The following is a 16,375-nucleotide window of genomic DNA, read 5'->3' on the forward strand; positions in this document are numbered from 1 at the left end:
CCCCGGGTGGGTGGAGTTTGCATATTTCAGACCATTTCATTGGTCCTTAAGTGAATTCTCCACCCACCCGGGGCACCGGGCCATGCAAAACGAAATGGTCCAATCAGAATAGGGCTATAAGGGTTGGGCAAGTGAGTGCTCTTGGGTTGTGTGTAGTTAATTGTTCCAAGAAAGAAGTGTGTTTTCAATGTCATTTCTCTGAAGTGAAGCTAAAACACAGTCAGTTGTGCATGAGACCAAACTCCCCAGATCTTTCGAAAACTGTTAGTGAAATTCAGTCTCCTATTTCTTTGGACCTCTTTTAACCGCACTAACAGAAAGAACAACACAAATCATATCCACAAACACATGCAGGTGAGTAGAGAGATTAACATGGACATTTGAAGATCAGCTCTAAATGTAAGTGTTCTCCTTTTTTTCTGTGCTACAGTAGGCCAACGTTAACTATCAAGAGCTGACTGATTCCAAGAAATGTTTTATGGTTTTACCTTGGTCTCTGTCTAGATATGCGTCCTCCAGCAGTCTCCTGTCTTGAAGAGCAGTTCCTGTGTTCTATCTGTCTGGATGTGTTCACTGAGCCAGTCTCTATTCAATGTGGATACAACTTCTGCATGGCCTGTATAAGACAGTACTGGGATGGCAATGATGTGCCAGTGTCCCGTGTGTAAAAATAAACATTTTATAGGAGACCAGATCTGTTCATCAATACAATCATTTCTGAGATGGCTGCTCAGTTCAGGAAATCTGTTCAAGTGAAAGCCACCAGCAGCTCTGACCAACTCCCTGCCAAATCTGGAGAAGTCTGCTGTGACATCTGCACTGGGATGAGATGAAGCTCAAGGCCCTGAAGTCCTGCCTAGTGTGTCAGACCTCTTACTGTGAGACTCATCTGGAGCCTCATCAGAGAATCGCAGCCTTAAAGAGACACAAGCTGATCAACACTGTGGAGAGCCTGGTAGACAGGATGTGTAAGAAGCATGACAGACTCCTGGAGCTGTTCTGTAGGAGTGATCAGATGTGTGTCAGACCTGCATTGAGGCAGACCACAAGACTCACAACACAGTCCCTCTAGAGGAAGAGTATGGAGAGAAGATGGCTGAACTGGGGAAGATGATGGCAGAAGTACAGCAGATGATGCATGCAAGATCTAGAAAGGTTAATGGGATCAACCACTCTGTAGAGCTCAGCAAGAGAGTTGCAGAGAGAAAGATATTAGACAGTGTGCAGGTATTCACTGCTCTGGTGCGCTCCATTGAGAGAAGTCAGGCTGAGCTCATTGAGGTGGTCAAAGAGAAGCAGAAAAAAGCGGAGAGGCAGGCTGAAGGGCTCATTAAAGAGCTGGAGCGGGAAATGAATGAGCTACAGAGGAGAAGCACTGAGCTGGAGCAGCTCTCACACACTGAGGACCACCTCCTCCAGAGCTTCCCATCTCTGCACCCTTCCACCCACCAAGGACTGGTCTAAGATCAGTGTTCACAGTGATCTGTATGTGGGGACTGGGAGGAGAGTTGTGTCCCAACTGGAGGAGACACTGAATAAAGAGATGGATAAAGTCATTGAAGAGGGTGCAGCGCTATGCAGTGGATGTGACTCTGGACCCTGATACGGCAAACCCCTATATCATCCTGTCTACAAGTGGGAAAGAAATGAGATATCAACAGAAACAACAAGAGCTCCTTGACAACCCAAAAAGGTTTTCCACCTGTCCCTGTGTCCTTGGAAATAAATGTGTCTCCTCAGGAATATATTACTATGAGGTGACTGTTAAGGGAAAGACTAAGTGGGATTTAGGAGTGGCCAGAGAGTCCATCAACAGGAAGGGAAATATCACACTGAGCCCTAAGGATGGATACTGGACTGTGGCACTGAGGGAGAGGTATAAGTACCTAGCCTGTACCTCCCCACCTGTCCTCCTCTCCCTGAGAGAAAAACCCCAGAAAGTGGGGGTGTTTGTGGATTATGAGGAGGGTCAGGTCTCCTTTTATGATGTAGAGGCCAGGTCTCACATCTATTCTTTCACTGACTGCGCCTTCGCTAAGAAACTATATCCATACTTAGGACCGTGTGCTAATTTTGGGGATGAAAACTCTGCTCCTCTGATTATCTCTCCTGTCAATCACACAGACTGAGGATGACGTTTTGACATTGCATATGTGTGGAGATGTTACCGAACATAATGGTATCCTGACATATACTCAGCATGGACCTTGATTCCATTAAGTTTAAAATACAGCACTTTGCATTAACATCACAAGAATCACATATATGTTTTTTTTTAAACCCTGCAAATATTTTGCTTAATAGATTAAATTGTTCATCTCTTCTATGTGGTCATTTCTTACCTGTACATATACTGTATTGTGATTTATTTCATGTCATCTCTGATATCAATGATTTAGCAGCCTCTTCGTGGTTACAAGTGCTCTCCTGTCCCCATCGTGCATGGGGACAAAGCTTTACAACGCAACACGACTATATTTTGAAGTGCCTTTCTCGTGTTGTTTGTTCTGTCTTTGATTGTAACACAAAAACTCCTCAAATGTCATTCGATTTGAAAGAAACACCATTAAAGAAACACAAAAGCAGTGAGAATGTTTTAAAGTTTATTTACTTCCCCCCTGTTTTGACCCTCTAAAGTGTTTTGTATTCTTAGGGTAATATTTACATGTATTTATGTACATGGGAATGGTTGGGACAAACCCCTTTCCCTGGTTCCTCACCTCTTCTGTTCGTTTATCCCAGACTTTTATACACACTGCATGAAAAGGCACATTTACAGGTCTAACATTGTCCCATACATCTCTGATTACATATACATGTCTGTAAATGTCCACACACAAGTGGTCTGTTATCGGATACGGGATGTGTGCAGAAATTTTTGGACTGTGCACTCCAGTGTTAACCCGTAAATACCCTTTTTCATGCAGTCAACTCCTCCAGCTACACTTGGAAACCACCTGGAACATATCACTGCTTGCTGACCAGACAGCCAGTATAATAAGGTAGTGGGGGTTGGACTAGCCAGTATAATAAGGTAGGTGGGGGTTGGACTAGCCAGTATAATAAGGTAGTGGGGGTTGGACTAGCCAGTATAATAAGGTAGGTGGGGGTTGGACTAGCCAGTATAATAAGGTAGGTGGGGGTTGGACTAGCCAGTATAATAAGGTAGGTGGGGGTTGGACTAGCCAGTATAATAAGGTAGGTGGGGGTTGGACTAGCCAGTATAATAAGGTAGGTGGGGTTTGGACTAGCCAGTATAATAAGGTAGGTGGGGGTTGGACTAGCCAGTATAATAAGGTAGTGGGGGTTGGACTAGCCAGTATAATAAGGTAGGTGGGGGTTGGACTAGCCAGTATAATAAGGTAGGTGGGGGTTGGACTAGCCAGTATAATAAGGTAGGTGGGGGTTGGACTAGCCAGTATAATAAGGTAGGTGGGGGTTGGACTAGCCAGTTTAATAAGGTAGGTGGGGGTTGGACTAGCCGGTATAATAAGGTAGGTGGGGGTTGGACTAGCCAGTATAATAAGGTAGGTGGGGGTTGGACTAGCCGGTATAATAAGGTAGGTGGGGGTTGGACTAGCCAGTATAATAAGGTAGGTGGGGGTTGGACTAGCCAGTATAATAAGGTAGTGGGGGTTGGACTAGCCAGTATAATAAGGTAGGTGGGGGTTGGACTAGCCAGTATAATAAGGTAGGTGGGGGTTGGACTAGCCAGTATAATAAGGTAGGTGGGGGTTGGACTAGCCAGTATAATAAGGTAGGTGGGGGTTGGACTAGCCAGTATAATAAGGTAGGTGGGGGTTGGACTAGCCGGTATAATAAGGTAGGTGGGGGTTGGACTAGCCGGTATAATAAGGTAGGTGGGGGTTGGACTAGCCGGTATAATAAGGTAGGTGGGGGTTGGACTAGCCGGTATAATAAGGTAGTGGGGGTTGGACTAGCCAGTATAATAAGGTAGTGGGGTTTGCACTAGCCAGTATAATAAGGTAGGTGGGGGTTGGACTAACCGGTATAATAAGGTAGGTGGGGGTTGGACTAGCCGGTATAATAAGGTAGGTGGGGGTTGGACTAACCGGTATAATAAGGTAGGTGGGGGTTGGACTAACCAGTATAATAAGGTAGGTGGGGGTTGGACTAGACAGTATAATAAGGTAGGTGGGGGTTGGACTAGCCAGTATAATAAGGTAGGTGGGGGTTGGACTAGCCGGTATAATAAGGTAGGTGGGGGTTGGACTAACCAGTATAATAAGGTAGGTGGGGGTTGGACTAGCCAGTATAATAAGGTAGGTGGGGGTTGGACTAGCCAGTATAATAAGGTAGGTGGGGGTTGGACTAACCAGTATAATAAGGTAGGTGGGGGTTGGACTAGCCGGTATAATAAGGTAGGTGGGGGTTGGACTAGCCGGTATAATAAGGTAGGTGGGGGTTGGACTAACCAGTATAATAAGGTAGGTGGGGGTTGGACTAGCCAGTATAATAAGGTAGGTGGGGGTTGGACTAGCCAGTATAATAAGGTAGGTGGGGGTTGGACTAACCGGTATAATAAGGTAGGTGGGGGTTGGACTAGCCGGTATAATAAGGTAGGTGGGGGTTGGACTAGACAGTATAATAAGGTAGGTGGGGTTTGGACTAGCCAGTATAATAAGGTAGGTGGGGGTTGGACTAGCCAGTATAATAAGGTAGGTGGGGTTTGGACTAGCCAGTATAATAAGGTAGTGGGGGTTGGACTAGCCAGTATAATAAGGTAGGTGGGGGTTGGACAGACAGTATAATAAGGTAGGTGGGGGTTGGACTAACCAGTATAATAAGGTAGGTGGGGGTTGGACTAGCCAGTATAATAAGGTAGGTGGGGTTTGGACTAGCCAGTATAATAAGGTAGGTGGGGGTTGGACTAGCCAGTATAATAAGGTAGTGGGGGTTGGACTAGCCAGTATAATAAGGTAGTGGGGGTTGGACTAGCCAGTATAATAAGGTAGGTGGGGGTTGGACTAGCCAGTATAATAAGGTAGGTGGGGGTTGGACTAGCCAGTATAATAAGGTAGTGGGGGTTGGACTAGCCAGTATAATAAGGTAGTGGGGGTTGGACTAGCCAGTATAATAAGGTAGGTGGGGTTTGGACTAGCCAGTATAATAAGGTAGGTGGGGGTTGGACTAGCCAGTATAATAAGGTAGGTGGGGTTTGTACTAGCCAGTATAATAAGGTAGGTGGGGGTTGGACTAGCCAGTATAATAAGGTAGGTGGGGGTTGGACTAGACAGTATAATAAGGTAGGTGGGGTTTGTACTAGCCAGTATAATAAGGTAGGTGGGGTTTGCACTAGCCAGTATAATAAGGTAGGTGGGGGTTGGACTAGCCAGTATAATAAGGTAGGTGGGGGTTGGACTAGCCAGTATAATAAGGTAGGTGGGGGTTGGACTAGCCAGTATAATAAGGTAGGTGGGGTTTGTACTAGCCAGTATAATAAGGTAGGTGGGGGTTGGACTAGCCAGTATAATAAGGTAGGTGGGGGTTGGACTAGCCAGTATAATAAGGTAGGTGGGGGTTGGACTAGCCAGTATAATAAGGTAGGTGGGGGTTGGACTAGCCAGTATAATAAGGTAGGTGGGGGTTGGACTAGCCAGTATAATAAGGTAGGTGGGGGTTGGACTAGCCAGTATAATAAGGTAGGTGGGGGTTGGACTGAATTAATATGTTCACATGTTTATATAGTTCACATCACAGGAGGTTGGTGGCACCTTAATTGGGGAGGACGGGCTCGTGGTAATGACTGGAGTGGAATCAGTGGAGTGGTATGATGCCATTCCATTGTCTCCGTTCCGTACATTATTATGAGCCGTCCCCACAGCAGCTTCCTGTGGTTCGCATGTTAAGTTGAGCTTGTTTCAGCCCAGAAGCCCTATAAGAACACTAGGCACATTTATGACATAATGAGAGTGGATTTATAAAGCACTACACTCACCAGCTATCAGCTGACCCTCCAACACTGCTTCCAGCAGCATCTGGTCTTCCAACCAGGAACAACCATGCTTTGGTTCAAGGGCAAGCCAGCAGTGGGATGCAGGGTGCTATGCTGCTGGCAGTAGACTGCTGACATACTAGTTATAAAGTTGTGTGGCAGTGGTAAGCTACATGACTTGAGTTTACATGGGCTCTGGAGACCACTGATCTTTTCAAACAGTTCTGTCCCTTTAAACGGCCATAACATCCACATTTTGACCTTCAAGAAATTGTATTTTCATTCATTGATCAAATGTGCTGGATAGAGAGCAAGAATGACTTTCCGTTAACGACACATTGCTACTAGTGATAAAGTTGCAGATGGATTCTATAAGGTTATATTCCAAGATAATACAATTCAAGACACTGAGCCACACTTTATGGAACCACTTCTTCCCATAGTAAAATGGCAATACTCTAGAATACTGTCTGTATACATTGCATGGCACATCTGAAGTGAATCAATAGCAAATATCATAGTCGAGACAAGATAATATTCCAACACTTAGAACAGCTATTTCCATTTGTTAATAGGCCTATTCTTCTACGTAATACATTGTTCTTCAGCATGGGTTTCTCCAGGGTTGCCGAGGACACTATGATTGGCAGCCTGCTCTCGACCTCTATTCCTACATGGCTCTGATCTATACCTCTCTGATTTTATCACAACAGTTATTCATTACAGCTACAAGATTTCTTCTTTACCTTCAACTTAGTCACATTTAATGTGGTGTCAGTGGTGGAGCATCACTCTCTGTTCAGCTGTTGTCTTCCAGTACGGACAAGTCTAAATGGGATCCGTGGGACGACCCAACTCTGATGTCACCCCGTTGAAGATTAGATTTAAAATGGTTAAGGTAAGGTCCAGTAAGGTGGCTCAGCAAGCCAGACAGTTCTCATGGCCCAGGCTCACCCACTGTAAACAGTCTTACAATGATGAGTCCAATGAAGAGCAAAGAGTGGAACACAAGTCAAGAAGGAATCCACAGTTCAGGTACATGTGGTCCAGACGTGAGTTTGACACAATAAAGACGACAACTCTGTTTGATCAGACGTCTGAACAATCCAATGCTGTAGCCTAGCGGTCATGTGTTGGTTCACCGTTTCCCAAACTCGGTCCTGGGGACCTCAAGCAACTGATTAAAATGTTCAAAGCTTGACGATTAGTTCATTATTTTAATCAGTTGGGTCAAATGCTGGGGCAAATACCAAAACGTGCACCCCTTGGGGTTCCCAGGACCGAGTTTGGGAAACGCTGAGTTAATTAGTGTTTTTCTATGCTAGGGCCTTGAATGGTGAGACAGAATCTCATGTTCTTTTTCACAAACAAAACTTTCCTCTTATGACTTGGTAATATGTTTTATTGTCACATACACTGGATAGGTGCAGTGAAATGTGTTGTTTTAACAGGGTCAGCCATAGTAGTACAGCGCCTCTGGAGCAAATCAGGGTTAAGTGCCTTGCTCAGGGGGCACAACGGCAGACTTTTTTTCACCTTGTCGGCTCAGGTATTCAAACCAGCGACCTTTCGGTTACTGACCCAATGCTCTAACAGCTACGCTATCTGCCGCCCATAAAGCTATCGGCCTACTGTGTCCACTCAGTAGCGGATTTCATAAAACAATATGAAGTCTTCCATCTGTTGTTGCCAATATCAAGGTCATGCCTGGATGAGAAAGGGTCCGTAGGGGTTGGTCTTTACTAAGTGGGTTCTCTTGGAGTGGATGTATCTCCTCCTTTCATTCATTCGTCTTTTTCTCGTTCTGTTCTTCCCAACAGCAGTAGCTCTCCTTTCCACCTCCAGAGTGACAGGTATGAAGCTGGAACGTTGTGTTACATTATCTTTACCTCTGCTGGGCACCGACACCTGTGAACAAAGAACACAACTAGATTTACCAATGGCAACGTAAGCATATGGATACTGATCCCATGAAAGTATATCAGATAATTCACAAAAAGCACACACACCTTTGTACAGTATTTGACTGTTTATATGGAATTACCCGTCTCTGTGAGGAGAGAAGAGAGGTTAGCATTGGTAATGTCACTATGAATACCACTAGAGCTTCTGTACTTGTAGTAACAGAGACACACCAGTTGGTGGCAGTAGTGAGGAAAAGTCACCAATCAGTAGTAAGGTAATGACATCCTTATCTAAATGGCTCAGAGACCTCCTTTATAAACATAGTTAATCAGTGGACTGACACATACATTACTGCCACAGAACAATTAATCACTTTGCCAAAATGAGACTCAGTCATTGTGTTCTCTCTCTCTCCTTATAGCTGATTATGTGAAGTCATACATCTTGAAACCCTTATAATATTGATAATTGAGGGCGTCTCGGATTTTGGAAGCAGAGCCTACTAGATTTAATTTGAATGTGTGCCCAATTGAGACACACTCTCTCTCTCTCTCTCTCTCTCTCTCTCTCTCTCTCTCTCTCTCTCTCTCTCTCTCTCTCTCTCTCTCTCTATCTCTTTCTCTCTCCTCTCCTCTCCTCTCCTCTCCTCTCCTCTCCTCTCCTCTCCTCTCCTCTCCTCTCCTCTCCTCTCCTCTCCTCTCCTCTCCTCCTGTCCCATAGCTGATAATTGCATCCTCGCTCTGTTCCATGGCGTTCTCCTGCACTACCAGGCAGCCCTAGCTGATGCTGATCCAGTTCATGTCATTCATCTAGACAGACTGACAGCCAAGCTGTGTAAACAGCCATTAGTGATTCATGACTCATTAGTAAATTCTCTCCCTTTATCTTCCGTCTTATTTTCTACATCTCCCTCTCCTTTCCATTTCTTTTCATCTCTCTTTTTTCTTTTCCTTCCCCCCTTCTTGTCATTTTAGCCATTCTCTTTGACTCTGCCATCTTGTTTTCTTATCTGCCTCTCTCATTCTCACACTTTCTCTCTCTCTCTCTCTCTCTCTCTCTCTGACTCACCAATTCCCAATCACATTGGTAATAACAGTAAGCAGGTTATTGTGAGAAGCAGTTAAAATATGTTAATTGGTGGTGGCTCGGGTGTGTGAAATTATGCTGAAAATATTTGCACGAAATATCAATGTCTACCGTGTGGGATGTGGGGTTTTCACAGCAGGATACAGCTGTTGCCTTTGATACACACCCACCCCATGCTCTGGGCTTTGGAGGAGGGGGTTGATGAGAAGTGTGTATTTATTAGCCTAAATACATTAAAGCCAAAGATACAGGAGGGTCTGGAGGAGAGGCGGCTCAGACTTCAGGGACAGAGGTTCTGTTATTCTGTGCAACAGTGTTCTTCACTCCTGGTCCCGGAGAGCCAAAGGGTGTGCAGGTGTTTGGTCCAGCCCAGCACTAACACATCAGTATGGTGCTGCCCTTCAGAGACAGGTAGACACCCTGTGGTCCCCAGGAGCAGGATTGAAGAGAATTGCTCTATGACCTTACACAGACCTGAACTATCACACATATCACTTTGTGAGAGCCTCTGTATGGCATGCTCACATGAGGAAAGTCCACAGCTCGTATTCACAAAGCATCTCAGGGTAGGAGTACTGATTTAGAATCAGGTAACCCCTCTCTAGGTAACCTTATTCATAATGACCTAAAATCACAAACTGATCTTAGATTGTGTTGTCCTTACTATCCAGCAGCTCATCAGCCATCAGCCCATCCTGACGGTTTCCCAGGACGAAGGCCAGGAAGGAGAGTATAAGGGCGTCCATGATGCCCATGATAGCCAGGATGTAGGCCCAGCGCACGGAGCACGCTCCCAGGGTGTACTTGTCTGTCTGCTCCCCACACATCCTCTTCACCTCATCACTGTCCCAGCCGTCTGGGTAGATCATACAGCCCAGAATCAGGCACGTACCTGGGAGAGGGGGAGGGAGGGAGGGAGGGAGGGAGGGAAGGAAGGAGGGAGGGAGGGAGGAAGGAAGAGGAGTGAGAGAAAGGGGGAGGGAGGGAGGGAGTGAGAGAAAGGGGGAAAATACAGAAAAGAGAGAGTAAAGGAGAAATACAGAAAGATGGAGGGAGAAAGAGAGAGAAAGAGACAAAGAGAGATAGAGTTAGCTTAACCCATACCATATCAACGCAGCATTCTAAATTCATCTGCTGAAGTCTCTCCTCTCCCCTCCCCCTGAAGTCTTTCCTCTCCTCTCCGCCTGTAGTCTTTCCTCCCTTCCCCCTGTAGCCTTTCCTCTCCAATGTAGACTCTCATCTCCCCCTCCACTTGTAGTCTCTCCTCCTCCCTGTAGTCTCTCCTCTCCTCCTCCCCCTGTAGCCTTTCCTCTCCTCCCCCTGTAGTATCTCCTCTGCTCCTCCCTGTAGTCTCTCCTCCTCCCCCTGTAGTCTTTCCTCTTTAATGTAGACTCTCCTCTCCTCCTACCTGTAGTCTCTCCTACTCCCAGTGTAGTCTCTCCTCTCCCCCTCCCCTGTAGTCTCTCCTCTCCTCCTCCCCCTGTAGTCTCTCCTCTCCTCCTCTCCCTGTAGTCTCTCCTCTCCTCCTCCCCCTGTAGTCTCTCCTCTCCTCCTCCCCCTGTAGTCTCTCCTCTCCGCCTGTAGTCTCTCCTCTCCCTGAAGTCTCTCCTCCTCTCCCTGTAGGTCTCTCCTTTCCCCCTCCCCTGTAGTCTCTCCTCTCCCCCTCCCCTGTAGTCTCTCCTCTCCCCCTCCCCTGTAGTCTCTCCTCTCCCCCTCCCCTGTAGTCTCTCCTCCTCTCCCTGTAGTCTCTCCTCTCCTCCTTCCCCTGTAGTCTCTCCTCTCCACCTCCCCCTGTAGTTTCTCCTCCCCCCTGTAGTCTCTCCTCCTCCCCCTGTAGTCTCTCCTACTCTCCTTCTCCCCCTGTAGTCTCTCCTCTCCTCCTCCCCCTGTATTCTCTCCTCCTCCCCCTGTAGTCTCTCCTCTCCTCCGCCCCTGTAGTCTCTCCTCCTCTCACTGTAGTCTCTCCTCCTCCCCTGTAGTCTCTCCTCCTCTCCTCCCCCATCGTTTCTCCTCCTCTCCTCCCACAGGTCTCTCCTCTCCTTCTACCCCTGTAGGTCTCTCCTCTCCCCCTCCCCTACAGTCTCTCCTCTCCTCCTACTCCTGTAGTCTCTTCTCTCCTCTCCCCCTGTAGTCTCTCTTCCTCTCTCCTCCCCCTGTAGTCTCTCCTCTCCTCCTCCCCCTGTAGTCTCTCCTCTCCTCCTCCCCCTGTAGTCTCTCCTCTCCTCCTCCGCCTGTAGTCTCTCCTCTCCACCTTCCCTTGTAGTCTCTCCTTCTCTCCCTGCAGTCTCTCCTCTCCCCCTCCCCCTGTAGTCTCTCCCTACCTCCTCCCCCTGTAGTTTGCTTCTCCCCCTGTAGTCTCTCATCTCCTCCTCCCCCTGTAGTCTCTCCCTACCTCCTTCCCCTGTAGTCTCTCCTCCTTCCCCGGTAGTCTCTCCTCCTCTCCTCCGCCCCTGTAGTCTCTTCTCCTCTCCCTGTAGTCTCTCCTTCTCTCCCTGTAGTCTCTCCTCCCCCATAGTCTCTCCTCTCCTTCTACCCCTGTAGTCTCTCCTCTCCCCCTCCCCTATAGTCTCTCCTCTCCTCCTCCCCCTTTAGTCTCTCCTCTCCTCCTTCCACTGTAGTCTCTCCTCCTCCCTCTGTAGTCTCTCCTTCTATCCTCCTTCCCCTGTAGTCTCTCATCCTCCCCCTGTAGTCTCTCCTCTCCTCCTTCCACTGTAGTCTCTCCTCCTCCCTCTGTAGTCTCTCCTCCTATCCTCCTTCCCCTGTAGTCTCTCCTCCTCTCCTCCTTCCCCTGTAGTCTCTCCTCTCCTCCCCCTGTAGTCTCTCATCCTCTCCTCCCCCTGTAGCCTCTCCTCCTCCCCCTGTAGTCTCTCCTCCTCCCCCTGTAGTCTCTCCTCCTCCCCCTGTAGTCTCTCCTCTCCTCCTCCCCCTGTAGTTTCTCATCTCCCCCTGTAGTCTCTCCTCCTCCCCCTGTAGTTTCTCATCTCCCCTGTAGTCTCTCCTCTCCTCCTTCCACTGTAGTCTCTCCTCCTTCCCCTGTAGTCTCTCCTCCTCTCCTCCCCCCCTATAGTCTCTCTTCTCCTCTCCTCCCCCTGTAGTCTCTCCTCTCCCCCTGTAGTCTCTCCTCTCCCCCTGTAGTCTCTCCCCTTCTCCTCCCCCTGTAGTCTCTCTTCTCTCCTCCCCCCTGTAGTCTCTCTTCTCTCCTCCTCCCCCTGTAGTCTCTCCTTTCCCATAATCCCGCTGTAGTCTCTCTCTGCCTCCATCTGTAGTCTCTCCTCCTCCTCCTGTAGTCTCTCCTCCCCTCCTCCCCCTGTAGTCTCTCCTCCCCTCATAGTCTCTCCTCCTCCCCCTGTAATCTCTCGTCCCCTCCTCCCCTCCTCCCCCTTTAGTCTCTCCTCCTCCCCCTGTAATCTCTCGTCCCCTCCCCTCTTCCCCTCTGTAGTCTCTCCTGTCCCCCACCTCTGTAATCTCTCCTGCCCCCTCCCCCTGTAATCTCTCCTCTCCTCTGTTCACTGTCTGATTGATTCCCTCTCGTGACCACTGCAGCTCCTCATGGACACAAACAGTACACACACCCATTCCAGCCAGAGACACTGGGGCTGTCTTCAATTCAATTCACTTGTTCAGAGCATGTGACAATAACACAGAGATGCAACACAGAGATGTCAGTGCAGGCTGTGGTAGCAGATCAATAAGAGTCATGTCAGAGTCCCACACAGTCACAGCAGCAGAGTCGTGGAAGGGTACATTGCTGTCAGAGGCTAAGCTAAAGAGACAGAGAGAGAGATAAATAGATAGATTTAAGAGACACACAATCTCAGGAAATGAAAGAGCAGCCCTCTCTTTCTCTCCAGCCCTTTCTCTCCATTCCTCTCTCTCTTTCTCTCCATTCCTCTCGCTCTCTTTCTCTCCAGCCCTCTCTCTCTCTTTCTCTCCAGCCCTCTCTCTCTCTCTCTTTCTCTCCAGCCCCCTCTCTCTCTTTCTCTCCAACCCTCTCTCTCTCTCCAGCCCTCTCTTTCTCTTCAGCCCTCTCTCTCTCTCCAGCCCTCTCTCTCCATTCCTCTCTCTCTCTTTCTCTCCAGCCCTCTCTCTCTCTTTCTCTCCAGCCCTCTTTCTCCAGCCCTCTCTCTCTCTTTCTCTCCAGCCCTCTCTCTCTCTCCAGCCCTCTCTTTCTCTCCAGCCCTCTCTCTCCAGCCCTCTCTCTCCATTCCTCTCTCTCTCTTTCACTCCAGCCCTCTCTCTCTCTTTCTCTCCAGCCCTCTCTCTCCATTCCTCTCTCTCTCTCTTTCTCTCACAGAATCTCAGGAAATGACAGAGTATCACAGAAGCAATATTTGTGACCTGTTGCCACAAGAAAAGGGAACCGGTAAAGAAAAAACACCATTGTAAATACAACCCATATTTAATTGTATTTATTTTCCCCTTTGTACTTAACTATTTGCACATTGCTACAACACTGTATATAGACATAACATGATATTTGAAATGTGTCTATTCCTTTCAAACTTTCGTGAGTGTAATATTTTTCACTGTTAATTTATTGTTTATTTCACTCTGTTTTGTTATCTATTTCACCTGCTTTGGCAATGTTAACATATGTTCCCCAATAAAGCCCTTTGAATTGAAATGAATTCAATTGAAAAGGGCGGAGAGGAACTGGAGAAAGTGAGAGAGAGACACTCCCCACTGTGTTTCTGTTCTCTCCTAACATGTGGTTTCCTGTTAGTCTGGAGTTAAACAGGACATGTGGTTTCCTGTTAGTCTGGAGTTAAACAGGACATGTGGTTTCCTGTTAGTCTGGAGTTAAACAGGACATGTGGTTTCCTGTTAGTCTGGAGTTAAACAGGACATGTGGTTTCCTGTTAGTCTGGAGTTAAACAGGACATGTGGTTTCCTGTTAGTCTGGAGTTAAACAGGACATGTGGTTTCCTGTTCATCTGGAGTTAAACAGGACATGTGGTTTCCTGTTAGTCTGGAGTTAAACAGGACATGTGGTTTCCTGTTCATCTGGAGTTAAACAGGACATGTGGTTTCCTGTTAGTCTGGAGTTAAACAGGACATGTGGTTTCCTGTTAGTCTGGAGTTAAACAGGACATGTGGTTTCCTGTTCATTTGGAGTTAAACAGGACATGTGGTTTCCTGTTAGTCTGGAGTTAAACAGGACATGTGGTTTCCTGTTCATCTGGAGTTAAACAGGACATGTGGTTTCCTGTTAGTCTGGAGTTAAACAGGACATGTGGTTTCCTGTTCATCTGGAGTTAAACAGGACATGTGGTTTCCTGTTCATCTGGAGTTAAACAGGACATGTGGTTTCCTGTTAGTCTGGAGTTAAACAGGACATGTGGTTTCCTGTTCATCTGGAGTTAAACAGGACATGTGGTTTCCTGTTAGTCTGGAGTTAAACAGGACATGTGGTTTCCTGTTAGTCTGGAGTTAAACAGGACATGTGGTTTCCTGTTCATCTGGAGTTAAACAGGACATGTGGTTTCCTGTTAGTCTGGAGTTAAACAGGACATGTGGTTTCCTGTTAATCTGGAGTTAAACAGGACATGTGGTTTCCTGTTAGTCTGGAGTTAAACAGGACATGTGGTTTCCTGTTAGTCTGGAGTTAAACAGGACATGATGATATGGATCAGAATTGTGGTAATAATGACACAGTGCTAATTGGTCTATAATAATGCACACTGATGTTAAAGCATGTAATAGCTCTAATCTAATCCCACACCCTCTACACCAGGGGTCCCCAATTACATTCAGCCACAGGACGATGGTCGAGGGGCCGGAACATCATTTACAATCATTTGTACTCTGCAAATTGACCGTAAGTGGCCCAAACCGATAGCCTTGGACAAAAACATAATCATTTCAAACCTTGATTACATTGGGATATGATCACATGTGCCTCTCTATTTATGAATGATTGTGAGCAGATTGTCCTAGCCGGGAGCGTTAGCGCTGCATCAGACTCCGGCAGTGATGATCCACATTGCTAATCACTGTTCTCAGATCTGAGGATGGAACACCTCTGAGTTTCTCTCATTTTCAACGAAGATCTTATTAATAGGTGCTGTGTGTGAGAGAGCGTTGGATTGGATGCTCTGCATTTGACTACGGTCCTCTCACTTCCAGACCTTTTCATGAATAACACAATACAGTCCTGAGGTGGTCTTATAGCTTGGATCCAGACTGAGAGGAGGGCAGTCATTCTAACTCTGCACTCATCATAAATAATACAACATATTTACCCGTTCACTTCCTCTTGCAGTGAGCCAGGGAGATGCAGAGCGAGGAGAGAGCATGAGATCCTACAGATGTCGGATCTTAATTTGATCACTTTTGTGATCAATTTTCCTGCACCACAGGAAATGCAGATGAGCCTCGTGATTTACAAAAGTCCCTGAAAATCCACACGAACACACGTTTATATTAACAGTATGGCACTTTTCATGTAGCCTACTTTTGGCCAGCTAATAGCCTAACCAGCAAACAGGCAACATCAAATGTTCAAATCCTGTTGTTGCAGGATTATTTTACTGTGACAATACAGGTTAAGATCCTACATCTGTAATGAACAAGAAGCCTAAAGTTTAAGTCTCCAGCAAACATTGAATAGGTCAATTAATGAGCCACTGACGCCACCATGGGGCACTCTGTTCACAACGTTGACATCAGCAAACCTCTCGCCCACACATTGCCATACACGTGGTCTGCGGTTGTGAGGCCGTTTGGACGTACTGCCAAATTTTCTAAACCGATTTTGGAGGCGGCTTGGGTGAGAGATGGTGGGGTGGGGGAGGGATGGTTGGTTCAGGTCTCCATTCGCACTCAGAGCTCTCTCTATGAACAAAGATATAAACGCAACATGCAACAATTTAATAGATTTGACTGAGTTACAGTTTATATAATGAAATCAGTCAATTGAAATAAATTCATTAGGCCCTAATCAATGAAAAATGGGCATCAGGATCTCGTTGTGGTATTTCTGTGCATTCAAATTGCCATCGATAAAATTAAATGGTGCTTGTTGTCCATATTTAATTCTTGCCTGCCCATACCATAACCCCACCGCCACCATGGGGCACTCTGTTCACAACATTGACATCAGCAAACCTCTTGCCCACACAACGTCATACACATGGTCTGCGGTTGTGAGGCTGGTTGGACGTATTGCCAAATTCTCTAAAAAGATGTTGGAGGCGGCTTATGGTAGAGAAATGAACATTCAATTATCTGGAAACTGCTCTGATGAACATTCCTGCAGTCAGCATGCCAATTGCATGCTCACTCAAAACATCTATGACATTGTGTTGTGTGACAAAACTGCACATTTTAGAGTAGCCTTTTATTCTCCCCAGCACAAGGCGCACCTGTGTAATGACCATGCTGTTTAATCAGCGTCTTGATATGCCACACCTGTCAGGTGGATGGATT

General features: G+C 46.9%; 1 protein-coding gene and 1 pseudogene across 1 annotated transcript in view; one reads left to right on the forward strand and one right to left on the reverse strand.

Annotated features, from left to right (window-relative positions):
- Positions 1-122: 122 nt before the first annotated feature.
- Positions 123-2,624, forward strand: LOC129838411 (zinc finger protein RFP-like; annotated as a pseudogene).
- Positions 2,591-16,375, reverse strand: part of LOC129838412 (LHFPL tetraspan subfamily member 3 protein) — a 44,079-nt gene continuing 30,294 nt past the window's right edge. Inside the window, exons 2-4 of the mRNA XM_055905352.1 lie at positions 9,612-9,839; positions 7,966-8,006; positions 2,591-7,864 (exon numbers count right to left, since the gene is read on the reverse strand). Coding sequence (XP_055761327.1) covers positions 7,987-8,006; positions 9,612-9,839 — 248 coding nt within the window. The 3' untranslated portion in view covers positions 2,591-7,864; positions 7,966-7,986. The remainder of the gene's footprint in view (positions 7,865-7,965; positions 8,007-9,611; positions 9,840-16,375) is intronic.

The sequence above is a fragment of the Salvelinus fontinalis genome, chromosome 39 (genome assembly GCF_029448725.1).
Source record: "Salvelinus fontinalis isolate EN_2023a chromosome 39, ASM2944872v1, whole genome shotgun sequence".
Classification (NCBI taxonomy): domain Eukaryota; kingdom Metazoa; phylum Chordata; class Actinopteri; order Salmoniformes; family Salmonidae; genus Salvelinus; species Salvelinus fontinalis.